At 41.4% G+C, this 27880-nt stretch overlaps 1 protein-coding gene across 1 annotated transcript in view; it reads right to left on the bottom strand.

Annotated features, from left to right (window-relative positions):
• The window catches only part of LOC116311336 (raftlin), a 125068-nt gene that overhangs the window by 23201 nt on the left and 73987 nt on the right, over positions 1-27880 (bottom strand). Inside the window, exons 5-7 of the mRNA XM_031728425.2 lie at positions 27013-27475; positions 19281-19484; positions 7125-7243 (exon numbers count right to left, since the gene is read on the bottom strand). Of these exons, the coding sequence (XP_031584285.1) occupies positions 7125-7243; positions 19281-19484; positions 27013-27475 (786 nt within the window). The remainder of the gene's footprint in view (positions 1-7124; positions 7244-19280; positions 19485-27012; positions 27476-27880) is intronic.

The following is a 27880-nucleotide window of genomic DNA, read 5'->3' as shown; positions in this document are numbered from 1 at the left end:
TCATTCTCTCCAGTCGCTACACCTCCGCCTCCACCCCTGGATTACTAGTCCGACAAGAAGGTTAAGCGGCGGAGGAAGAGGGATTACGTGACGCCGGACGTTAGACTCACTCCGCTGCAATCCTTCGCTCTGTTTTTGGGTCTGCCACGTTCTGAGCTTCACAAACTCTCTGCTTCCTCGTCGCAGCCCGGTCTTTTGGAGGGTTCGCAGCCCAGTTTGCCACCTCCCACTTCCCGGAGAAAGCGACGTTCACGCAGTCGCCACTCTGTCTCTGCTGAGCCACTCCCGTGGTGAGTTATAATGACTGTTTTCATTCTGCTCCTCTAAGCTGGAAAAAGACAATCATATGAACACTGCTAAAACTGAGACTGTTAAGACTATTACACATGGTGGTGGTAGGAAGCTAAAAAACATTTTAGAGGATTCTGTGTTTTCTGACCCTGCTCCTTCGCCCAGTTGTGTTCCTGCTCCCAGGGCGGCTCGGGCCCAGCATTCCCCTGCACCTGTTTCAGTGCTTCAGGTGAGGGAGACTGAGGTCCAGCTGGTCCCTGCTCCGGTGCCTGTCGCGGCACCCGTACCTTCTCCTCGGGTGGGAGAGGCCGGTATCCGGCAGGTACCTGCACCTGTTTCTGACCTCGCTGGAGGCTCAGGTGAGCCCGTCCAGCGGTTTTCTTCAGGTTCCGGAGGCTCAGGGGAACTAGCTCAGCTTACTGCTAATCCACCACCTAACCCACCATTACTACCATCGTTACAACAGTCAATAGAACTTAAACTTCTATCCATAGCTCAAACGTTAGCTCACCTCTCAGCTCAGTCGCCTGCTCAGTTACCGTCTGCCTCCGCTGGAGGGTCCGAGGGGCCCGTCCAGCCTTCTGTTCCCGCTGGAGGGTCCGAGGGGCCCGTCCAGCCTTCTGCCTCCGCTGGAGGGTCCGAAGGGCCCGTCCAGCCTTCATCGCCACCACCTGCGGCTCCCACGCCGTCGCCTGCAGTGCCACCACCTGCGGCTCCCACGCCGTCGCCTGCAGTGCCACCACCTGCGGCTCCCACGCCGTCGCCTGCAGTGCCACCACCTGCGGCTCCCACGCCGTCACCTGGTCCAGCTACGGCTACGGCTTCGTTCTCGCCTGGTCCAGCTACGGCTTCAGCTCCGCCGTCGTCTGGTCCAGCTTCGGCGTCGCCTGCAGCGTCACCCTCGCCCGGTCCGGCCTCCGAGTCTTCGCCTTCGTCCGGTCTGGCCTCGGCTACAGCTTCGCTTGGTCCTGCCTCGGCCACGCCGACGTCCGGACCACATCCTGCGCCTCTACAGCGCCGGCCTCCTTCCAGGCCTCTGATTACACGTCCTGGTCCTGCTCGTCCTGTCCGGCCTGCTCGTCCTGCTCGTCCTGCTCGTCCTGTCCGGCCTGCTCGTCCTGCTCGTCCTGCACGTCCTGTCCGGCCTGCTCGTCCTTTCTGGCCACTTTCCAAGCCGATGATTGGGCGTCCTCGCCGTTGTGGACGGCCTCCTGACCTGCTCCGTCGCCGCCGGTGCCTCCCTCCCGCCCGGCCGGCCTCCTGACCTGCTCCGTCGCCGCCGGTGCCTCCCGCCCGGCCGGCCTCCTGACCTGCTCCGTCGCCGCCGGTGCCTCCCGCCCGGCCGGCCTCCTGAACTTTTTTCTGGACTCTTGGGTCGTCGTCCTCCGGGCCGGCCCCCTGAACTTTGTGTGACCTGTTTTTCCTGGCCGCCTGCGCCTGTCGTTCGCCTATGTTTTGTTATGTCGCTTTCTGGGCTCCGGTGTTTGCACCTTTTTTGTTTCTGGCTCCTTGTTTGGTTTGTTTCGAGCCCTCCGTCCTGGTTCCCCCACCGCCCGCCCTGGTTGGGTTGTTTTTTGTTTTGGTGTTTAGGTTTGGGCTGTCTGGGAGCCAGCCCTTTAGGGGGGGGGGTACTGTTAGGATGCCTGGGTCGTTGACCCAGGGTTTTGAGTTTATTATATTTATCATTTCTAGTCTTTGGTTTCTTTGAAGTTCTGTCTGATGGTTTATGTCTCTGTGTTATCCTTAGTTGCTGTCTCCCCTGTCGGCTATATCCTCGTGTCCAGTCAGTGTCTGTGTCTGCCCTGTTCCCACCTCTGTTCCCTCTGTAGTGCTTGCCTGTGAGTCTGTGTCTGTAAGTTCAGTCTGTGTTACTTCCTGTTTTACTTTGAAGGTCCGGGTCTTATGTGAATGTGTCCTGCTTTGCTTCCTTGTCTCGTTAGTTCTGATTTCTCCCAGCTGTGCCCTCCTTCTGTGTCTCATTCCCCTCGTTACTTCCCAGTGTACTTAAACCCTGTGTTTCTTTGAGTCAGTGTCGTGTCGTCCCTCATGCTGTGTGTATCTCCCTGTGGCTCCCTGTGTGTGTTTTGTTAGTTTCTTCTCAGTTTAGGTTTTGTAGATATTCTTTGTTCAGCAATAAAGCTGTTTTGAGTTCATGACTGTCTCCGGAGTCTGCACTTTGGGTCCTATTCTTGTCTGCACACAGCCGTAACATGACACAAGCATGTGTTTGGACTGTGAGACAGAACCAAATTACCTGAAGGAAACAGAGCAGTGCTAATGTCTGCAGCACTCTGTGGTTCATGAAAAAGAAAGAGAGAATAAAACTTGTTTTTCATTTGACTTAGATTTTACAGGTTTACTGAACACAGACCTTCTCCTGTCTTGCGCCTCAAAATAGAAGAAATGTCCAAACATGTAGAAATTACTAACTGGGCATACAACTTGGCACTTGAAAAGATCAAATAATTACCAATAAATACCTGTAGGAACAGAAATGAAAATACATGTAGTTACAGTTTTATATACAACGATTTCTGTGAAAAAACAGCTCTTTGAGCTTCAAATTATTTAGCAAAGCCACTGAACACAGTTGTGTTTTATCTTCTTGCAGTACTAATAATATCCATAAAGAAGGCAGTTTCTCATGGTAACCAGAGAGCCTCTTATCATTTTTCTAAGTTATGTATGAAATGCTGAAAACCCCTGCACAGAAGTAATAATTTCCCTCGAAAGGTTTATTTATTTATTTTGCTGTGATTATAGGTGGAGTAGCAGAGCCATTCTGCATCTCTGCTGCACCTAATTAGAGTAACAAACATCCGTGCCAGTGTTATTCTTCTGCTAAGAGGTATTTCAAAGGGTCAGCAGCAAAAACAAATTTTCTCTTATAGCTCCAGTGTACTGTATGTGACCATGAAGTGTAATTTCAATTTTCTATATTGATAGTTGGACCTTTGGAGAAATTGTACTGTTCAAATTCCCTCACCTTCATTGAACTGGACAACATACTAGTAAAGCATATAAAACCAACATTATGTGCATGATTGGATACCAGTGAAAAGGGTCAATGTGTTCTTTTGGGATGTGTATAAATTGACCCTTTAAGAATGACCCTTTCAAGACGAATGTCAGTTATTGTAGCTTCATATTGATTTCAGACCCTTCAAGTCATAGTTTTCCTTTTAAAGAGGTGCAAATAATTTTCAGTGCTTTTGTATAACCACAAAAAACCTGCACATTTGGGTCATGTGACTGTGCATTGGACAATAATCACATAACTGCAAACTGCTGGACCTGAATTTTAAAAAAGGGAGGATATAAGGACAAAAATGCAGCTGCATCACATGTCCCATTTCTGTTTCCCCACTTCAGTTTCCATATTTAATATAAATACGACATTTTGTAAAGGCTTAACCTTTGGGCTAGATAGTACATGCAAAAATGTTCTATCTAAAAAATATTTCCCCCTTAGCATCTTAGAGCTATCCATAAAATCTTTGTACCATGTTGAGAATTTAAAATATCACTTGTTGCACAACATGCATGCATCATAATAGACCTACCACTGGGTCCAGCTAAGCTGAAGTGGATAATGGGGCTATTTAAAAAAACATTTTAAGAGGTATGAAAGGTTTTCAGCAACATCACACTCCTCATACACATCAGGTCCACTAAGCTGAATATCACTTCATCTTTTAATAAAACACACACACACACACACACACACACACACACACACACACACACACACACACACACACACACACACACATATGCACGCACACAGGTGTTTTTGTGACTCTGGTTCTCTTTGCCTGCTTTATCTATATACAGAAAGACTGAAGCACAACACTGTCCTGCTAATGCACTTTGTTCCTCTTGATAAATAAATTCTCCCGCAGTGGCTCATGGCAAGCAAACATATTAAGACCAACCTTGACTGAAGTGTGCAGGCGCACATGTTTTCTTTGGTTATTGCTCCTGTGAAGCTCAGTGAAAGAAAGGAGGGCTTTCACTACATTAGTTTTGAGGCAGTGTCTGTATTGATTTTCCCATAGGACATGAGAGATGAGAAACTGGTCCTAATTGGAGTTTCATACCAGAGACTCTTGATGAGTTATTCATTTTCAGACACTTCACCACAATCCATATGTTTCATATTTGAGTCTTTTTTTTTTGCTCATATTCAAACAAGTATGTATCAGACACCTGACCAAAATCTGTTTGCTAAAAGAAATGTCTGCAGGAGCTTTTTAGCACTGATGGCATTTTTATGCACTTCTACATGCTTCGCCCACTTTACGCATGCTTTCAATTTATTTCTCTTGATTGTCACTGGATGCATTTTGTTGTTTTTTGTGCCGTCTCCCTCAAGGCACTGCTCTGCTGTCATTTAACAGAAACTGTTCCCACTTACATCTTAGTTTGTCAGTTTGACATTTATTGTTCTTGGTTGTTTTCTTCTCTTTCCTTTAATTTGCTTTGAAGTCAGAATTTTTTGCCCTATGAATATTTGTTTGTCTCTCACAGCTGTCTTTGTCAAATAATTTCTTATTACAACTGAATTAAACTAAATGAATGTCCTTATAAGACAAACATTTTTTTTTTCATCTAATCAAATCTAATCAAAAACAAATAACTAAAAAAAAAGAGGTAAGTTCTAATAGGCAGTCAGGCCCCATAGTTTTTGAATAGATGGCCTAATTCCCTATTGTGGCTTTTTTGATCCCTGTCAGTTTGCAGTCTCCACTGCGGGATGCCTGCAACTGCATATGGATGGGGGAACCAGGAGGGACAGGCGGCAGCGTCATGGGAGGCCTGTACAGTAGCCACGGGGTGAGCACTGAAGAGTCAAAGCTGATAACCAACTATCACCTCCGTCACACACGGCTGGGTGAGAGACCCTTGGAGACAAAGTCATCTGCAGGCATCTGTTAATGATCCTTCACCAAGTCCACCTACTGAGACCTTTTATGACTTTTGCTTCTCCTTTATAAATCCTGTTGGCCAAATGCTCTCTTTGTAGCATCAGCATCTTTGCTTCCGCTGAACTAAACAGTGAGTTTGAGCTTTGAGGGAGGGCAAAACTGGTTGTGTAACAAATGACTGAATATCTCATTTTTATTATTACTTTTTAGATTTTTTTTATAATTTCTGGATGCCGAAATGACATTTTATCGATCACCCTGGCTCACAAAAATCTAACTTACTCTGCCACTGTCTTTCCATCCTCTTAATGAGCGACACTCGACGTCCAACGCTGCTGGCCAGTGAGCGAGCCACAATGCCAAAGAAAACCTTGTGGGTATCTCTGTAACATCTGACAGTGACAGAATTTGATGCCTTTGAATGAGAAAATGTTGAAAATATGTTCCCCAATTATTTTTAAAATTGTATGATTTTTGTTATTATTACATTTACTTTAGTAGACCCATTTTTCTACTTTTAATGATGTAGAAAAATGGCTCTACTATAGCACTATTCTGCACTTTGGTTTAGAAACAGCATTAAAAGCTCAGCTCTTTTCACATCAAACTCTTCAAAGTAGATTCAACTCGTTCATAAGTGAAACTAAAGACATTTTTATCCCTTCGCTGATGAACACTGACATTCCTGAGATGATACACTCCTACTTAATGACAATATAAATGGTCACATGCCCTCACTGAAGTGATTTATTTTATCACTCTTTTTCTCTGAGCTTCATAAATCCAACAACCTGTCAGTATTTTGGATAAATAAGTATGTTAAGCACTGAGGGGAAAAGAAATTGACGTATATAAAGAAGAAGAAAAACACCTTCAATCAACATTGAACCTTTTTTTTTCATTTTAATTATCCTGGCACCAAAACAATAATGAGCTGTGAGGATACTTTGCATATCAATTTTCGGCAGTTATCACAAATAATGGGGATGATGTGCAGCCCTGATCGCCCTGACAGAGTGTGTTGTCAATCTGATTTGGCATGGTGCAGATCGGTGGGGTGAAACGGTTTTTGATAAAGTCCCAGTGGAGGAGCTGATTGGATCTCCTGGAAAACTGGGCGTTAGTTTGGCATCATTCTCAGTTAATGTGTCTGAGGAAGTCTTGAAATCCATTAAGCTGTAACAGTATTACCATTCACCCAGACGAGGGGAGGCTGTACTGCTCCTGCTAGATGACTGCAGGAGTCTTTTTAGTGGCACATATGGCCATCGGTGCTGGGCTGGTCAATCAGAGAGCCACATTTGGGGGACAAAAGTCTCCTTTCACACTTGGACAGCTACAGGCTGCTAAAAGTCTAAATTCAATTACAGAGATAGCATCTGAAAACACAGACACACAAAACCGAACTCGTCCACACTCAGCTGCATGCGCAAGCATGTATACATGCAGACACACACATACATACAGATGAAAGGCAACAAAATGGCCACAAATCCTTCAACTCCAGACAGAAATCAATTTCCAGCTCGGAACTTGTTGAGGAGAGACACTAATCATCACGTAGATAAAGGCTTGTTTGCTCCTGATAAGGGGAGCGACCGCGACACATGTCCCATAAATTGAGATTTGTCTGATTTGCCTTTGGGTTGTAAGGAAACGGTTGGCTGAAGGGCCACGATATCTAAGCGATAACTGATTTCAGTGCTACAGGAGTATACTCTTAGAGAGGGGGACACAGACTGGACTCTGGCTTTTAATGTGTGACTGTACATCCTTTAAAATATCAAAATCTGCAATTCCAAAACAGTCACATGTATGAAATGTACAAGAGCATAAATTCCCCTCTACTAGTGACAGACAGAACATAACCTGTGACTAGGAAAAAGCAAAAATCCCTCCACTCACATCGATGACGGTCCACTGCTCCACAACGATGGCATCGTACGCCGGGATGGCCGCGTTCGACTCACCTTCGCTCGCCTCCTGGAAGATGAAGACACTTTCCACTGACTTAGGCAGCAAATCTAAAGAGAAGGGGGAAAAAAAGTAAAGCCATGAAAAGAGTATTTACTGGATGGAGCGTGTCTGTCTTGTCTCTTCTCCGTCAGGGCCTCCAGGCCAGCGGAAATGGAATGATATCAGCCAGACACATTCACACACAACCCTTTATTACATAGCCAGTGGTGCTAGCCATTTGTATGAGCATTAGGCACTTATGCATTATGCAAGGAGACAGTGCTGAAGAAAGGAGCAGGTATTCCCCTTCTGGGATGTTAAAAAAGAAGATGAAACATTACGAGCTACATCAGTGGTTTTCAGGATCCAGAGCCTGCTGGTCTTAATGCTTGACGGTTAAACAGAGGCTAATTACAGCTAAAATAGGATTAAAAACTAGCAGTACTTGGTGTCCAGAGGACTGAGAAACACTTCTTTAAGAAAGGTGGACAGATTTTAGTGATGGCAAAATGTAGCAACCAATTTAATGAAGCTGGGCGGTAAGGCACAAAGCATAAATCCTTTTGCTAAGCCTGCATTATTCACCTTAAAAAGACTTAAACTGAATGAATCACATAGAGACACTGACATTGATGCTTTAGGCCACTTTTCAGATTGTGTGCTCCTGACCAAATAGATTTTCCAAGCTTCTCTTCTGTTGGAGGCTAACAATTGCAGGATTGGCATCTGAGAAAGAAACACCACTCTGGCCCCCATGAGCCAGGACCCCTCTCCACCCAATGTCTCTTGTTATTCATTTGATGCACATGCACATTACATCCAGGCGCACACACACACACACACACACACACACACACACACACACACACACACACACACACACACACACACACACACACACACACACACACACACACACACACAGACAAAACACGAGCCTCGTGGTCCAGTCTTCCCAGCAGGCCTGAGAGCTTTCTCATTACTCTCACACCATTTACACACTAATACAGTTTGCTGGGGCCCAGGCACCAATACGAGACACTCCACATTTCATTACTGGGCCCTAATAATAGGGGGATGAGAGGTGGCTGGAGAGCCTGTGGAGAAAGGCGGGGACAGAGAGATAGAAAAAGAAGAAGGAAGTAAGCAAGAAAGAGGGAGAGATAGAGTGGAGAATGACATTCCCTTTTATTTCCACCACCCGCAAAACCCATTCTGGACCCATGCATGCCCAATTGAAGACATCTTTCAAATGCAGACGTGGTCAGTGTTAACCCCCTCCTGCCACTTTGCCTTTGCTCTTCCTCTGTTCCCTCCATCACCCCCCTTCTTTCCCCATTCCTGCACTTTATCTAATTCTTTGGCCCGTCCTGCTTGGCATATTACTGCGAAGAAACCTTTCTGGAAGGTGTAAAGCACTACGGCCTGGTGTCGGTTCTCTGCAAATGCAACAGGGATCATTCAGGTGAGATCGACAGGGTTTCTGTCTCGTTGCTCTACAGGGAGCAGCCTGTCTCTGGTGATAATGCAAACAGACTCTTGGCAGAGGAGAGAAAGAGAGCGAGAACCAGGGAAGTGGAAGAGAAGGAGGTGGTTGCTGGGGGCGTTGAGTCCGTCAGGGGAATGCGCTGGTTGCGTGCACGAATAAACATTATCTTGTGCCTATTGACTGAGAGCTGAGCTGAGCAGCCAGCGGGCCGACTGAGAATAAGTTGTTTACACTTGCAAAAAACCACCGTGCGGCCTCAGTAAAATTGTTCTCCATCCCCTTGTGACTCACATACTCAAGGTCGTGGGGCGAGACATGCAAATACAGCTGCACTGAAAACAGGGAGTGACAGTGTCGGGGCTAAAAGACAAAGAAGCAAATGGCAGGGGAGACTCAGATAGCTGGAGTGGCAAGGTGACAGCGAGTGAAACGCACCAGCCGATACCAGCATCCAAATGATACAGGAGAGGCTCAACAGCAGGCACCTAGTGGGTGTAGACAGTGCTGACACACACAGACTGAAACTTAAAGTGCTGAGTGTTTAGTGTTTGCCGTGCAGGTGCTTGTATGTAGATGCGAGGTCCTTGGCTGTATCAAGTCACTTTGGAAGCTGCTTGTTCCTAATATTCATCGACATGTACACAAACCTGCTCTTGTGCATTGATTTCAGACACATGGTGCTTAAATCAAGCAAACAGTGGAACAGAAAGCACTCTGGATGTTTTTCTAATAAACTCATGTGCATCACTGCTGCAAACACAAACGTGAGTTACTATCTAGAAAACAACAGGGTGAAACGTATAAGGTCATAACCTGAAATTAACAGACTCATTAAAGATTTTGTTTGTTATATTAAAAAAAATGTTTTGACCCTACGTTCCATTTGTCATTTGTTTCCATACAATTCAATATGTAAACTAAGCAGAATACAAGAAATAGGCTTGAGTTTTGTAATCTATCACATCTGTTAGACATCAGATTTTATTTCTTTTTGGCAGAAGGCATTCTTTTGTTTCATGTGTAAGCCGTTTTAACCGTCGTGGTTCACTGGGACACTGAATGGAGCGGAGCCATAGTTGACTCCACCTCTATTTCCCCTTTGGACAAATCCCCGTTTGTCCACGCCAACGTATCCTAATGTCTTCATTTTTCAACTGATGATGGATACACTTTAAAAAGAAGAAAATTAATTAACATTTCTGTATTTTTGTATCAGTCTATCAAGACATAGTTGGTTAAATTAGTGGATAAACATATTAGTAATATAAAGGCTGTTTTCACTGTGGTAGCAGAACAATGCAACTTGTGTCCATTTTTCAGGTGGAAAACCATAAAAAATGGAAAACATTTTACATCAGGGTGTTGCTGACGTCGTGTCTGTTTGGTTGCTGCTTCTGATCAGTTAGTGTACAGTGAAATTTCAGAGGCACAAACCAATGATGTGGTTGTGAGAGCCTCTGTAGCTTTGACTGATTTTTCCTTTTTTTAGCTTCTACATATAGCAAGGGCTAAGATGTGGTGTTTCTTAGCTGACTCAATTATAAACTGTAAACAGCTAAAAATGTTGCATAATTTATGATCTGTTGGCAACAAGGCAACTATTTGGAACAGGTCGAACAAGTGAATCAATAGCTGAGATGTTAATTGAGCTGTAGGAGTTGTCTGAGACATGTTGGTGGACATGTTTGTAGGTTACAATGGTGGCTGTAGCTCAGGAGGTAGCGCAGGTCGTCTACTAATTAGGCTGGTTGTTCGATCCCTGACTGCTCCACTCCAGCATGCCCAGATGCTGAACTCCAAGCCTCTGATGTGTTCGTTGGAGTGTGAATGTTAGATAGAAAAGCACTTAGGAGTAGAACAGTAGCGCTTGTGTGTATTGTGGAACCAGCCCGTTTACAAACAGCTGGATTGCATCTCTGAATCCAAATGTATTTATTAATACATTTAATCTAGTTGCTATTATTACATTAAAAATTAATATTTTGAATATTTAACCTTTCTCAGCGCTATTAGACAGATCAGTGAATGTGAGTGAGCCCACTTTACTGCTGGCGAGCTGGAAAGTGACCATGCCTCAGGTCATGTCTGCTGACATGATTTAAACATGCGTGCCAGGTGCCGCCTCAGAGAGCTGGAGACAAACCGCTGACAGCTTATCTATATTTCAAACAGCACGAGTGGACATTCACAGCGAGGGACAACTAGAGAACGGGATGTCAGTGTCTAATGGGTGCGGATTGGATGTGGCTCTTCCCCATAGAGCCAGATGCATGACAGCTGGCAGGTCTGCACCTTTGGGTTACCAGGCAGACTTCAGCTGGTGAGGAGGGAACAGAGGGTGGGCAGCTTGGTGACTGGAATGCCACAGAGTGTCGCATACATGGGTCACATCTACATATGGGTATGAATACAACAACTATGTTTAAACAATAATATGTATTTTATATGAAATATGAATTTGTGCTCGGTAATATCATCCCTTCATTTCCATTTTTTGCTATGCTAATAAAGCCAAATGGGAGTTAGTCAGAGACTCTGTAAATGCACTTTTGGACCCAGCTAAAGAGAAATACTGAAAGTGGCCATTTTTCTTTTCTGACAGCTGTGGAATGGATTGATTCTCCATCCTTCTGGGAATTACATGTGTGAAAACAGGCAATTATGCAACTACATTTTTGTGACTAAAGCTGATGTGGGAGACATTTCTCACAGAAACCACCGTAAACATCAGCAACATTTGTGCTTCCTCACTACTGTCAGAATATTTGTTAGCTGTGTGCCCGCTGAGATATTGACACATACAAAAGGATAATCCAATCAAGTCATTTTAGACACTTGCAGGTTATGATGAATAAGTTTAATGCAACTCCTTTAAAAATCTACTCATCAATCAAACCAGTCTGTGTGATAGTGAATCCTTGTGTGAAGCATGAGCCATCTGAGTGCATTCGTATTTGGTCTCATGCCCAAAGACACTGAAGTGCTCCCAAATGTGCGAATCTGTTTCCTCGCTGGAACTCTGAGATTTTCTGTCAAAACCTACATACAGTCAAATGAAACTGTATCGAAATACATGCATCCTGTGCCAACACACCCACAAACACCAATTCTTTTTCTTTTCTGAGTTTCTTTCACAGTTTGATTAAAAAAAGAAACTTATTGGAATTTCATATTCACTGCCTCTCACTTTCTCTGTCTCCCTCCCTTTTTTCTGCCTCCGTTGGCTTTGCCCAAATTTAGAAAGCAGTAAAGGTTGACTGTCATGCATATGAATAGCTCAATGTCTCACAACCGGGTGACAAATCCTCATTGTGGCTCTAGAGATAGCTTAAGCTATACAAGTAACAAAAGCAAACTCCTCGTCAACACCATTACTGTCATTTCTTTAGTAAACAAACTGAGGCCCCCCCACCTTGGTTCCAGCTGGGAGGTAGTGCAAATTTGTATGCTGTGTTTATGCATGCGTATGTGCGGATATAGGCTTATGTGTGTTTCTGTTTGCAGCAAGCTCCCCAGTGTGAATGAATCTTTAATGCATGTCATAAGATTGGAGCTGTATGCAGCTTAGAGTCTGTAAATTTAATACAGCTATAATATATCCGACCTTGTGATCAGGCGAGGTCTCCACAAACACTGCTGCCACACCGTCCGGTACTTTCACCAGCTGAGCGCTTCATTGATGCACACACATACACGTGCGTATGCAAACAATGCCACTTAATGCTTTCTCATCCAGCTTCACCATGGAAACCCTTCTTTAGAAGTAGCATGGGGACACAGTGTGTTTTTTGTCTAAGTGTGCATCCCTTTGGACCGACCTGACTGTCAAGGTAACGTAGCACTTAGAACACAAGGCCTGAAGAAACATGAACAGCGATTTATTTGCTAAAAACAAAGGCTGGCAATTTATAAAGTCCAGCTCAACAATCTGTGATACTGATCACTAAACTTGCTAAACTTCAATCCTGTACTTTTATAAGTATACACGAGTTTATTGCTTCATGCAAAAAGCAGAAGGTCTTTGAACTACAAAACAGAGAAACCATATTAATGGTACCGATTAATTGTTAAACTTGTCTAAATATGAGAATGGTGAATGCATGAAGATCAGTAAATTGGAACTCTACATATAGGTAAACAATTCAGAGATATGAAAGCCTTATTAATGCTATGTACTAAGATATTTTATCAATATTCTGTGGTTTAAAAATGTATTAAATCATTAGTTATCCAACCATACTGCACAATCAAACTAGTGTATCACAAAATAATCATGAGCTACTTCTACCACAATATGAAAGTGTCAGCAATTTAACAAGATCACAAACATTATAATAGATAGATGATAAAATCATAGATAAAAATCTACAGGACATTTCTCTAAGTCAAATATGGCGGCCGTCCAACCTTGGACCCAAACAGCCAATCAAAAGCCAGTGATATTTCCTCACCCATGTATGCACACAGATTAATTTCACAACAGTTTGTGGTGCCATATATCTACTTATTAGTAAGGAAACCCATAGGTTTTGCTGGCTTACTGTATTGATACCAAATTAAAATTTGTTTATGACCTCTGCTTGGATGAATGTCAGGTGACTTTGAGCATATACTAGGAAAAGTAATTTCAAACCTTTTTGGGGCAAAGTCAACAATTTTTTAATCAGATTTGATTTCCTACTCTGTACTTGTGGTTTCACGTCCCAGTAACTCTTGGAATTTAAGTTATGGATCTCCTTGCTTTAAAAGAATCCACAAGGACTCTTTTGTTACTAAGACATGTATCTTGCCTCATTTCACCTGCTTTCACACTTTATATTTTTAGTGCATACATGTGTTCACGTTGACATGAAATATACTAAAAGTACCTCAAAGTACCCAAAGAGCCAATCAAAAGCCAGTGACATTTCCTCACCCATGTATGGGTGTATACTGACAATGGTCAAAAAGATGAGGGTCGTTTTTTTCAGACAGTGATTTTTAATGTGTCCTGGCATTACTTGGTCTATATGCATGCTCTCAATACAAAGTAGTTAAAGTGTACTAATAGAAGTATAGAACTGGAACACAGTGACAGACAAAAATGAGAAATACTGGGAATTTCTATGATTACTGGTTACTGACCAGTAATCTGACCTGATTACTGGTTTTCCACCAGCATTTGACAGATGGTTTCATCAGTGCCAGGCTTCCTAAAAAATTATTACATATATATAATCTGATAAACACTCTGGAAACCTTTGAATAATATTGGCTCCTGGCCAGTCTCATTGTCCATATTTCCTTATTTCACCATAATTTAGTTTCACTTTTTTGGGGAGCTGATGATAAATACTTGTTATGCATGGTTCTCTTGGTGTGGGTCATTACTCCAAGCACAGCTGTGTTTTACTGAAAAAAATATCAGAATGAAATTCATGTTGTACTTTCAAAAATGTCAACTTGTCATTTATAATCTGCTGTGGATTACACAGCATTACAACTGCTCTGAAGTTTCCAATCAGGCACATTTGTGGGATTTTAAGCTGATGCTCTGAGCATTTTTCCCCCAGGGTAAAAAAATGCCATGCTCTTCCTGCCTTCAGGCTATTTGCCTGTAAGCACAGCAGATGCTCTTCAGTTGCCAAAGCTTGACTTTGTAACTTTGTAACAATCCCAATCTCATCTTGTTCAGGTTATTTTGTAAGGAGCTGTCTGAGTTTTATATTCACATAGATTTTCTGAAAGAAAATACTTATCTGTCTAACACAAACAGACTTTGGAACTAATTTGGGAATATCCAATTTGAATGATGTATGTTTATATTGTGGTGGCATAAAGACCTCACAAAATATAACTGCACGCTGTATGTGAATTATTAGGGACTTGCTCTCCCCACATGCATAAAGCAGAGGTCAAAAGCTCCCTGTAAATTAATATACACATCACAAGGGGAACAAAAATAACCTAAGTATAATGAACCCGTGGCTGTTTAAAGCTTTTCTTCTGGCAGTGCTTATAAATAAGGGTTCTGTGTCAAATGTTAATGGACATGCATAATCACACAGCTGCTGAAAAAATCCTGGGGGGAAAACTTTGTCATTAGCAGGTCATATTTCTGTTGGCTGCAAATCAATTCATGTTATGAATAATAACAAACAGGTAGAGAGGATGAAAATAAGGCATCTGGTAAAGAAACTTTCCAGAATAATAGCTGTGGGAATACTCTGTTTTCTTAATTGACTTAATGAATTTACTTCACACGCAAACACAACTGGCAGCAGTTTTGATTAACAAATGATTTATATTAATACTTAGATTAATTATAGGATCACTTCCTGTAGCAGTAGGTTAGTGTTTGAATTCATGCTAAAACCACAAATGTACTATAACATATTATGAACCTTACTTGGTCGAAGCAGATAAAGGCTATAAGCTTTCACTGCAATGTCTCTTCAACATCAAGGAAAACACAGGGTATAATATTATAAGAACTATATCCATGCTAGCTGCTCTCCCTGCAGCTGGCACAAATAAGATGCTAACATCAGTATGGTAACATGCTCAGTGTCACTATTCTAAAGCCCTGTCAACAAGAGAGACCCATTGCAGAAGTCCCACGTACTTTGCAGCCGACAGCTGGTTACTAGATATGTCAGGTTCTAGCTGCATGGATAACTCGCTATGTATTTGGCAGTATTCTTCATTTCTATTGGTCCTTTCAATCACACGCCTTAAAGTTTAGGTGAGTTTAACCCAGTGCCTGCCCACTTAATGTCACTAACAGTCACTTATGTCACTGCTGCATGACGTTTCCCTGATATTTTAAGGTCTCTGGCAGCTACATCACTGCTAGCTGAGTAGTTTCAGTATTTATAACATTACCAAGTGAAGTTAAAAATGTCACAAGTCTAGCTTATATGTTGCCTGAATAGTGCTAGATAGAAAGTAAAAACATCCATCGATCCAGGTGAGACATTACTATAAAAATAAGAATTCAACATCAAGGAAAACACAGGGTATAAACAAAGTCATTAGGATTCTAACTATAAACTCTATATACAATATGCCCACAACTAGCTTGAAACTGCCACTGGACATTTTTTTAAGCCTAAAGCAGAGCTAGGGAGTGATCAGCTACTACTAGCTCTGTGTAGCTTGGTTACTCTGATATGTGATGTGAATTTTGAGTAAAAAAAAAACAGACTTAAAATAAAATGTGTGTACAAGAAAAACTCATCAACTGCTTTGAGTATATTTTAAATAAATGAACCCTGAACAAGTCATGAAAACATCCACATGTCACTCTAATGATCTCCCTGCATATATATCATTTATATATCCAGGTAGAAGTCTCATTGAGACCGAAAATCTCTTTTTCAAGAGAGACCTGACCAAGAGGGCTGCAGCTTTAATTATGCATGGCCTCCTCCACCACCTGTGCAGCAACCAAAACCTGACTTTGTGCACCTAGCTCTTCATTTCTGCTGTAAAGGTGAGTATATTAACATGTGAGTCTATTGGGGATGACTTGCAATAGATGCAGCCTCAAATGACCATTAGAGCACCATGTGGGAGCTTCCAAGTTATTACACTCTGAAACAGCTCTTAATGAGACTCAGTGTCTCGTTTCCAAGAGAGATCAATTGTACAAATAAAAGTTAAGTAAAAAGAATAAAATGAAATAAAAAGCTTGATTCCATTTTTCAACCCTGGATGTCGTTTCCTGATTCAGTGAGACATTTTATAATGAAGCTCATACAAACTAAGCCAGCTCAGCATTACTAAAGTAATAAAAGATGTAGAATTCAAAGCGGCACAACAAAATTAAAGTTAAAAAAAAAAATAGGGCAAAAGGTCAGTCTTAAAAAAATAGAATAATTATACTCATTAGACACACATGACAACCTAGCCGCTCTGTGTCTCGAGGCTGTAAATAAGGCTGTCACTGTCACTATATCCTCCCATCCAACCGCATATCTGTCAGTCCATCTCCTTTATTGTATTGCTGTCAAACATTTACACGTTGTTAATGAGGTTGAGATGGTCCCCTGCAACATGTAGATTGTCTCGTTCTGAATTCAGAAACTCTTTTCAAAACAACACTTTGCAGGAATGGATACCAATTCTAAAGCCCTAAGCTGCACGGCTGTTTGATGTAATTAGCTGCTAACAACAAACGGGGTGCTGCTTTGAAGTCATACTGCCAGCTGCTCTCAAGAGACCAAAATCCAAAAAGTACAGCATTCACCTCTATAAAGTTATCTGTTTTCCAAAGTGGTTGAGCATAAGCTGTGAGGCAGTGAAGGTAGAGAGTGCAGCTGATATGCTTTCTATCCTAACGAGTAAATTCACTGTTCAAGAGATGCATATCTTAGCAGCACGAGAAAAAATGCAAAATATGTTAGAGGACCTTAACAGGCAGAAAAAACGGAATCATAATAATACACTTCATTACTCCATTCTCAGGACATAAAATATGCAAGGAGGCACTAATTTGTTATCAGGTTAATTATCTGTGTTTCAGAGCTGCTGAGGCGTTCACTTTCCCAGATTAATGAATTATGACTCTTATTTACTCTGGCTGGCTTTTTTCTCCAGTGTCAGAGTAAAGCACAGAGCCGCTGGGGTCTGATGGAAGAGGAAAACCCAAACAGGAAATAGTTTAAAAGAGGATACCAAACGTCTTCGTGACTTACATCTTCCCAGCGTATGAAGATTATGTCAGAGACAGCACACTGATGAAACTGCAGTGATGCAGTGTCTTAATTTACTTCAAGGCCTCTAGCATTTCACAGTGCTGACCAGCATCTAATGTTAGCCATGTGTTGTATCTCATCTTCATTCATGTGTAGAAAAAGTATTTCAAAGAGTTCAATATGTGCTAAAATGTAATGCAGAGTTTAAAAGCTGAGATTTTTTCTAATATTATGATGGAATGAGGAAAATAAGCATAATTTCGGCTAGTTTTCTGATTTAGTCTTTGGGCGAAGGATCTGTTACCGAAACTTTGGTCCCTTAAAAACAGATTCTACAAAATCATATGTCGATATGTGTTTATAGAAATTATAATTTCGTAAGCATGCTAAAATGCTTACAATGCCAATGTTAAACACGTATAATCAGGCTCAACATCCTAGTGTGTTTGCTAAGGTTTCACCCAGCTACCGTTTCACTGTGTTTTACAGGCAGTTTCAACTCTCCAGATCATGCTAGCATGTTTCACCAGAGAAGTGAAAAACAAAGAGACTATAAATATCTTCATAAAATCTAAAATAAATATAATAAATATAGTAGACTGACCTGCTGCCGGACTCAAGTCATACGACTAGCACAGGTTACATGGCTTGAGATACTGAAATTTGCATCAAGTATTTTTCTCCACTAGGGGAATTAAGACAAACTCATTATTCAAGTCAATTTTACTGCAAAAACTCTTGCGACTACTTGTCGAGTAGTAGTTATGGGCTATGGAGAACAACTACTAGGATCTGCAGCAATCTGCTAGCAACCAAAGCAACCTAGAGCAAACCAACCATATGGGGGGCTTTTAGAGCCACACCCTCTTTTCAACCAATTTCACCTAGCAACCAGCCAGCAACCACTTGACAAATGGTTGGGGAATGCACAGTTTTCCCTACTGGTTATCTTTCTGGTTGCTTAAGATATCATTTCTAATGTGATTAAGAGCACAACCTTTTTTCTGATAATCCAAATTGTTTGCGTCATAAGTCAATAGTTCTTTGTTTTGTCGTACCATTCACTCATATACTTTTTCACAACACAGTATGTGAAAGCTCAGTACAGTACACTGAGCTAACTTGGTGGAAGGTGACTGGAATAATAAGACTGGCAAAGACAGCTGTGTTGCTTGCGTCATCGAGAGGACAGAAAAATGGCATAAAATGGGTAAAAACTGTGCAAAAAGACTTCAGAACTGTCTGTGAACTCATTATTAGTATAGCCAGTGATTTTTTATTAAACGTTTATAAAAAATAATAATAATCCTTAATTGGGGTCAGAATTTCAAACACAATAGTGATTTCTTCTGCAGTTGTCACACAGTGTCTATGTGAAGTTTCCATCCTACAGGATTGCACCACTTCTTGACACAGAAGGAGAAAAAGTACAAGAGCAATTTACAAGTGTTATTCAAATATAATTTCATTGCTTTCTGGAAGAAAATAAATGTTAGCTAATGCATAATTAATGCCATACAGGGCAAGGTGCATCATTACCTGTCACAGTCTTTTCATTTTATAGAGGTTGAAGTGAACTGAGCTTCTGCCTGACATTCACATTTTTACTGGCAATACAGTGAAAGGAAAAGGGGTAATTTGGGAAACTTTTTTATATTTAATAACTGTAATAGCTTTGAGCATGCTAGTGGAAGAATTATTCTGCTGAAGTCAAGAAGCCAAGCAACGATAAAGACTCTTTTGATATTTAAGGGAATATGAATGCATTATTCAAGTGTTTTTACATTTCAAACCTATCATTCTGCTTGTGTGTATGTGGAGTTTACCCAAAATCACAGTGTGTGGAACTAAAAAAAACACACTGAATATTTTCTCCAAAAATCATTTTTCTTAGAAAACCTGTATATGCTGCAGGAACAGCGAGTCAAGCCTGCTTACCATTCATGTTGCCCAGGTGGAAATATCCATCGACCAGCGAGGCTCCGTTGTTGAAGTGCTGGGTCATGTGATCCAACCAGTTGGCCTCCACCCCTTTGACCCCTTCGTCACAATTTTGAACTCGCAGAGGCACCTTGACAGTGTAGTACTTCACCTGGCCCTCTCGGATCGGTGGGTGGTTGTACAGCGCCAGCAGATCGACCCCTGTTTAGGCAAGACATAAAACAAAACCAGTCACGGTTTTATTGGTTTTAACTCACAAAGGTTTACGACAATACAGATGTAGCCTTTATGGAAGCCCCAGAATTTACTGTATTATTACTGAATCAATGCTGTACATTGGCTGCAATCCAGAATGTAGTTTGGCACTGTCTGTAGGAGGACTTTCCTTCTCTTCAGCTGCCAGTAGTTATACGAAATATCTGCGTAAATGGCTGCCTGAGAGACAGCCCTGTTTTGTTGCTGTAAAGCAAAGGACTGTCTGCAGTATTCATCTATAAAAGGATGTAGAAATGAAGCATTTCTTCTCAATCTTTAATGACTACTTTGGAAAATTTCTATTTCCTGAGACTTTTCAACACTCAGAAAAACATAGTTAAAATAAATTGGAAGTACATTTATTTCCTATGAGAACAACTATTAAGAAAACTCCGCCAATGCGTGGACAGTCAACAAGCTTCTTGGCCGAGAAAAGCTGGCTCCAGTGTTCATGGTCACCAGCCATCAACGGCAAATAACAATTTGTGTGCTTTCATGTTTTCCAGCAAGTTTATTTTCATTTCCTGGGAAAAAATGTGCCACTGAAAAGATGAAACTTCTCCACATAAAGCTGTCTATTACTAAATAAACAATACAGTAGAGGGGAGGGTTTGCGTTGGTCTGTAAAAAGATAAAATACAAAAGCTGAACTCAAAAAATGAGCCAGCACTGATGTGGAATTTACTGTATTAATATGAATACATTGAATCAAAAAGACTTTTCAATAAACATGACCCTGAATTGTCAACAATTTAATTTTTATGACAGTTTTTGGTGCTATTTTTGTCTCAACAAGCCAAGATTATGGCCTTAAGTAACAACAAAACTGGAGTGCATATAAAAGTAAAAATGAAAGTTACATTAATAAAATGTAATAATAAATAAAATAGTATTTTTCAGGAAAATGTGCGTGTTTCTTTCTGCATTGTTTTGTATTCGATTTCGGTTGTCTTGCGACCCGGTGTGTAGAATAAATCTGTATGCAAAACACTGTGGTAAAAAATTTAAACATTACCATATCTGGAACAAAGGTTCCACCTGACAGGTGCAAAATAGACGAGAAATGAGAAAGTAATACAAGGAGAGATTTATGATGCCCCAAGCTGGACTCACAAATACGCTGGAAATCTTTTCCAAGGATGTTGCTTCTCCAAAAACAAACGTGAGATGAATCAAAAGCAATTTAAAGCTACAATTTATCCTCCTCTTCTTTTTAATGTTTTCCAAAAGTGATGTAACTCTGCTGATGCAGAACTTAAAAGGGAGCGTTTCATTGTGACCAAGTTAATTCATAGTATAACCTTGAATAATGCATTAAAAGCGCTGCAGCTAGCTGTTGTTTACATCAAGCAGAAATATGCATAATGCAGTGGGCCTCTGGAGAGAGAAACAGGCTTGGAAATTTGCCCACAGTACGTATGTCACTGCTCCTTGCTCATATCATACTAAATCAAAGTGTAAAGAGTCTTATTTGTTGTGATGTGTGTGAGTGAAATATTTGCTCTGCTTAGCTTTGAAAAAAACACAGAACATGAGATGTGAGCGGGGGTTCGAATCGGGCCGAAAGCATTTCAAATCTAGCCTGGTAACATTTTCCCCTTTCTTTCCAATGCAAATATCACGCTGTCATTCCCCAAGTGAACCAGATGGATGAGCAGAATGTGCGGCAGTGCCACCCACCCAGCCACACACGCACTTGGGGTGGGATGATGGCGGTAGGGGGGAGTCATGGCTCAGTTGCTTTGGTTCTTCTGTCTGTCCATCCGTCCAGCAGACACCCAGGAAGAATGAATAATTTATAACCATTTCTTGTCTGGCTCCTCTGACTGATCTGACAGCTGGCCACCAAATTCTCTAAATCTTGTCATTTGTCACTCCTGAGAAAAGTCAAATCAGCAGCAGTACACTCACACACCCTCCCCTCATGTTGCCCGTGCTACAACGAGGACAATATGGCAAAGAAATCTTGGACAACATGTAACCACAAAGTGACTTCCCATTCAGCACACCTCTGATTTGCCAAAACAACACAATTTCTTGGTGTGAATGATTTTGTGGAGGGCTGCATGGGAAAACTGCTTTACAGTTTATGTGGACGAGCCTGAGATGGTGCATCACTGTAGTTTGACCCATCAATTCTTTCTGTATCTCTGTGAGCTTCAGGCAGGCCATGAAGACGACTGGGTTTGAAAAATTCTGTCATATAACTTAGTGATTTAAAATCGCTTTGGGTTACTGCTCTAAATTTTTGTAACCGCAGCATAATTAGATAACTAACATTAAAACCATATTCAACACAAATTACTTCATTTCTGTTGATGGGTGTTGTAGAAAGTAGTTACATGTGTCATTTATAACAGCTTGACATAATATAAGAGCCAGTAGCAAGAAACATGCCATATGGCCTCTGTCTGTCTCACAGTATTAGTCATTTTCTGTGTAATAACTGTTTTTTTTTTAAATGCATTATAGTTTATTACTGTCTAAGTATGCTACAATTATGGCTTCAAGGCTACCATAATTCAGGCAGAACGGTAGGGACCTCATTTTCTGAGCCTGTAAGAGTCTTTTTAAGCAGTGCTCTATTCAGTGGAAATACACAAAAACCACACAGCATTAAGAGCCTTGCCTATTTAGTAGGACACAGCAGGGAATAATGTACCAGAATATAACATAAGAACACTGACTTCAGATGTCCATCATGCTGGATAACAGTAGCTCAAACTGGAATCCAGGCTTTCATCTGGGATTCTTGAGTTTTTCAGAAATAATTATGTGGAGACTCGTGGCAGTTCAACCGTGACAAATCGTCAGTATTTTACGCCTCGGGAGTGAGAACGGGTTGGGCAGTTACACCCATTACAAAGCATTCAAAGCATCATTGTTGCATGAGGCTTTTACTTTTAGTTATAGTTAGTTATAATGCTACAGTGTATCATAAAGATTGTTAATATGGCTGATTTTTGGACCAGCCGGATTGCACTAGGCAAATTTTATTTTAAATGTCAGTCAGAAATGTATAATCATTTACTTGCTTTTGTGGTAGTTACATTGACATACCAGTTACACGTCAAGGAAAATGATACACTACACGCACACACACACTTTGTAATGCTCCTTGTGTAAACTGCATGGGAGCAGTTACTTTCTGAAGGAAGAACACAAGGTTAAGCAATCTTTTAAGAAACTCTAACCAACATCAATCTCTAAAACACATCTCCTGCCAAGTTCCTCCTGAAGCCAGCAGGACCCAGCACTTGTGCTCAGTGGCCTGTAAATGACACACAATAAAAAACAATAGCAGGACTATCATTTGCTTTTTGGATTCAGGCCGAGAACAAGACTTTAAAGCCAGAAAAGTCACCTTATGGGCAAATAAATGGACCTAGTCCATAATTTTTCTTAATGTTTCAGATACTTCCTGTGGCACTTTTTTCTGCTGCTGGGCAGTAAAAATTTAATTAATCCCCTAATAAACTGTCTCTGAAACACACAGATACAGAGAGCATGACTAAGTCCTTTGAACCTAATCACATGAATGCATTACATCAACAGGCAACAACTAGGCCTTTCAGAATAAAGTTTGTGCAGCTAACTCGACTGTTTTTGTTGCAGCTGACGGGGCCAGCTAACAAGAAAACGAGCGCATGAATGTGGTTGGGAGTTTGAAAGCATGCTGCTTCAAAGGCTCATCTGATGGCAGCTCTACTGTTCAAATAACGAGGTCGGCGGCAGCGGCACTGGCGTGATCTTAGCGGCGCAGCTTTCCAACTCCACATGTCATCATTAAATCTGAAAAGCTGGACACTGATCCCATCAGAGCAGAGATAATGCTGATCTCAGTGAGGAAAACCGAGCAGCTGAAAGACTCCTTCTGTGCACATTATGAAGATTTCAGACTTGTATGCGTCAGAATTAGAATTTCATGTACACATTTGTAGTTTTATTTAACTTAAGATATCTCAGGCATTTAAACAGCTGACAGCAGATTGCACCGATCAGGGTCAATTTGAGGAAAAAAAAATGGCATCCATGTGTTGCTCTCCTATTTTATCTCAAACACAATCACTGTCAGTTTTACAGCATTTATAGGTATTGTCTTTTTTACAACCAGAAAAGTCAGTGGGGGAAGACATCGAGAGATTGACTTTGGGCTAAGGTTGTAAAAAGTCAGTTTCCTTAAATATTGAAGAACAATAAATACTCAACTTTCACATTTTTTCACCATTGAATTTTAAAGTATGTAAACAAAGCCATCTTCTTTACCCATCAATGTAAATAAGGCTGCAATTATACTGCAGTGTTGATGTGAATATGGACAGCTACAATTTCTAATCAGTTTGACGTCTGCTTGAAGGACTAATGCACATTTGGTGCCCTGGGAGTTTTGCTTTTATAGATGAGGGAAACTGGAGAGTACACAAATGTCAGCACTGAGCTTTTTGTTCACACTCTATAACATCTAAATTTATCTCACTCAGACCCCAGCAGACCTGCATCTACTTGCAGATGGCGATAAGTGCTTTCAAATGCCGAAACATAACCATATCGTACTTTATTGACCAGGATTAATTAGTGCAGGAAAGGATAATTTAAAAAAAAACAACTGTTGAATTCAAAAGTTACTTTCACGAGCCACAGTTGTCATTCAGCTGTTGCCACCATGATACGCTTTCCATTTGCTCTTCCACTAAAGCGTCCAACCATTTCAGTCTTCAAACTTACAAGCTCAGTTTCTATCCAGAGCTTCGGTCTGAGGGAGGGTGTTCCTTTTTCAGTCATAATCCACAGACGTTTGCCATCTTCACTGCCAACACTTGCACAGCGCTCACCCCGAGATCTGAGGATTAGCGCGGACAAGCCAGCAGTAGCAGAGACTCTTGGGCCTCCTCAGCAGGCTGGGCATTAGTAAAGAGCGACAAGGGAGCTTGGCAGGCTCTCCTAACAACCCGGCTGGCTGCTACGCCGGCGCTGCTGGCGTTGCCGCGGAGATTCAGGGCGATGGAGGTGGGGATAGAGAGAGCTGTGAAGCTGAGGGAGGTAGAGGACGAGGCAGTGGGGGATTATCTCACTGCAAAATGCACTACAGGGAGGCCCAGATGGACCAGTGGGCTGTGGTTTGCTGCGATGCCAAGTGTGTGTTACCGCAAACGCATATAGATAAAAATACATGCAGACAAAAGCAAAATCTTCCATATCAATGAGTGCATTCATTATTCAACACCTCTTATTAGGTGCTTTGAACCTAAACATGCTGCATACTGTGCATACTGAAATGCAGTATATGCATTAACACTCCCACTGGGACGTGTGTCTAATGCACAGTTTGCACATTGCGTTGACACATATCACAAATAGGTTCTGTGGAAGGATGAGAGACTGTAGGGGGTGATAGCGGTGGGTGTCTCCATCTGTTAATCTGAAATGCTCAAATAAAGCTGAAACTATAAATGTTTGTGCTGATTTCAACATCAGAAAAGGGGGAGCTCATAGGTGTAGCTGTGCTTTGCTCACTTTCTGGAAAGACATCAATCGAGTCATGAAATGTGCACCTCCCAGAACTTCAGAACTCCACTTCATCAGTTAAGTGTGAGTGTGAATTCGCAAATAAGACGACTCCGTTTTGTGTAAGAGATAGAGAGGATTATATCCCAAGGCAGCACATTGTTGTGTAACATTGAGGCAATCACAAGAAATGACACCTCCGCAGTTGCCAAGTGTTTCAGGAGGGATGTACGACACAATGCTATTCTTCAGTTAAACAGCCAAAAGGTATGGCTTCAGATAAAATCCAAACATGAAGCCATACAGACATGTAGACAGATAGTAGCCTAAGATTAGAAACTGTGTGACATAATACGTGACAAAAGAAGCTTCGGTTTAGTCGGTCCCAGTGACAGCAGGATTTAGCCCGTAACTAATGTGGCAGCGCTGGTTATCGATTGTAGTTTGATTAAAGGAGACCTATTATGCTTTCATGTGTTTTCTGTCATTTATATACTGTTACAGTGGTGGATGCTCATATTAAATAAGATCAAACACTTAATCCCTGTGAACCAAAGCTTTGTTTGGCTCACAGGGATTGAGTCTCAAATGTGTTTGAAAGCAGCAGCTGTCCAGAAGAAGGCTGGCTTAAAGAGAGGGGTAAGGGAACGTAAATGGCTTGTTTCAGAGGGAGGATGAGCCATTTACTTAAGTGACTTTGCATTTTGAGTGCCTGCAATTGTCAATAAGAATGTGTTCTTCATCACTTGTCTAGTTAAATGCTTAAAACAAAAAACAAGAGAATTCAAATCGAGGACCACAATAATGTAGATTATTTTGAACTGCTAATCATGCACAGCTACTCTAGTAAATTCCCAAGTATATAGGGCTGGAAATTAGAAGTGAACAGGAATAAACACAAACCCGCAAAGTATGTGTTTTTATCCAATTACTGGGAAGTGATAAATGCTTCAATATCATTCATCCAGCATTTGCAATATGAAATGAGTCATCGTGAAGTAGCCCGGGTTACATCAACATAGTAGCAGCTACGGCTTTTCACAGTTTGAAGTTTTGACCTTTAATTATCTTAATTATCATTCCCTCATTAGGCTTTTCTGTGTAATTTGTAGGGATAGCTGTGCGGTGGGTCTCGTGTCATTTGGACTTAAGAGTCTTGTCAAGTGTGAAAGCTTTGTGAAGTTTTGAAATTTTGACCTTTAATTATTGTTCCCCCAGTGGACCAATTAGTCCTATTTAGTTAAAGGGGTCTATTCACACAAAAAACAAAACTGTTTATTTATTCAACTGACTAAAATGATGAGCAGCCGTGCTGAAGCTTTTTGTTTTATATGCCAGGAATTTGTGAGTATTACATTTTAAAAATGTCCGTTTCCTCTTTTTAGAAACGATATTTGTATCCTCATTACTCAAGAAAACTCTTGAAACTTTATGTGTGATTCTTGGATATAAAGTTGTTATTACAGATATATTTTGTTTAAAACCGGGCTATTGATTTAACTGTAACATTTTTGTGACCCAGTCGACTCTGTAGTCTGTTAATCTGAGTTGTGTCAGTGCTGTCGGGCTTGAAGATAACATGTTGACCTCCTGATGGAGGAGAACCTTTAGAACTGGTTGGCAGTAGTTCTAATCAATAAGTCTTTTGTGTTCTCCTTGATGATTGAGTGCAATGATGCTACTTCCATAAAGTGGTACTCATGTGTCCCTGCTTTCCCAAAGTGTTCTCATCATGTGGTGATATATATTGCCAGTTTGTCAGAACCAACTCACTACTTGAAAAAAACATCTTTGCATCTCTGTGGAAAAATAAGAAAAAGGTTTCAGGTCTTATCATCGCATTTCTGCACTCTTTCCCCAGATTCATTTATTTTTCACAGCTCTGAAGTCCTCATTTACATGATTTTTCCTTAACACATCTTTTCCCTCTTAGTTTCAGCGCATGACGGTAACCATGGAGAACACTTACCGTCACCTCTCCGCAGCCGGTATCTTGGCCTCTCCTTTGTGTCCGTGCTGCTGTCTTTGTTATTATTATGAGATGCTGAATCCTCCTCTGTCAGTGCCTCACTTTGTTCTGACACAGGAGATGCTGCAGGTGAGACCTCCTCCACCCCTGGCCCTGATTCATTCCCAGTATTCTCACTTTGATTCTTCTCCCCACTTGGTTCTTCTTCCCCAGCCTTGCCAGAGGCTTCGTCATTCCCTTCCTTCTCCACCACATCAGCTCCAGCTTGAGGTTCTGCATGGTTGGTGGGGCTTGAGGGGTTTGAGGGGCTACAGCTTCCCAGGGAATCAAGCACAGAGCAGGGGCTGGAGTGCAGAGACAGGGAGGGGGTGTCGGGTTCTCTGATCCTGGTACACGGGGCGCCGTATGGTTCCTGGACAAATCCTACAAACATCACCCCTTGGTCAGCAGCATCCTGTATCTGCTGTTGGGAGCAAGGACAATGAAGAAAAAATATTAAAAGCCAGAATGATGACAAAAAATGATTTACAGTGCCTTATTTTTGGTTAAATTCAAGTAAAAACAATCAGTGATTTGACAGAAAATAAATCAGATGCTGATTTATATCAGTATTATTAAGGCAACAACATGTAATCATAATAAAACATTATATTTTTGAGGTTCTGGAACCCTGGTGGTACCAAATCTGAAGTTATCTCTATATTTGTGATCACAGGACACATTTTTTGGTTACATCTCATCACACAAGCTGTTTATCTACTATTGGTCATGTAGAGTAGCTGCCAAAATGAGATCTTATAATCATCGGCTTCAGAGGACTCTGATTTGATCAGACTTTTATTTTTAGTTATGACTCAAAATGAAACCT

Source organism: Oreochromis aureus, linkage group 11 (genome assembly GCF_013358895.1).
Source record: "Oreochromis aureus strain Israel breed Guangdong linkage group 11, ZZ_aureus, whole genome shotgun sequence".
Classification (NCBI taxonomy): Eukaryota; Metazoa; Chordata; class Actinopteri; order Cichliformes; family Cichlidae; genus Oreochromis; species Oreochromis aureus.
The sequence above is the reverse complement of the archived record's forward strand: the minus strand, read 5'-3'. Positions and strand labels throughout refer to the sequence as shown.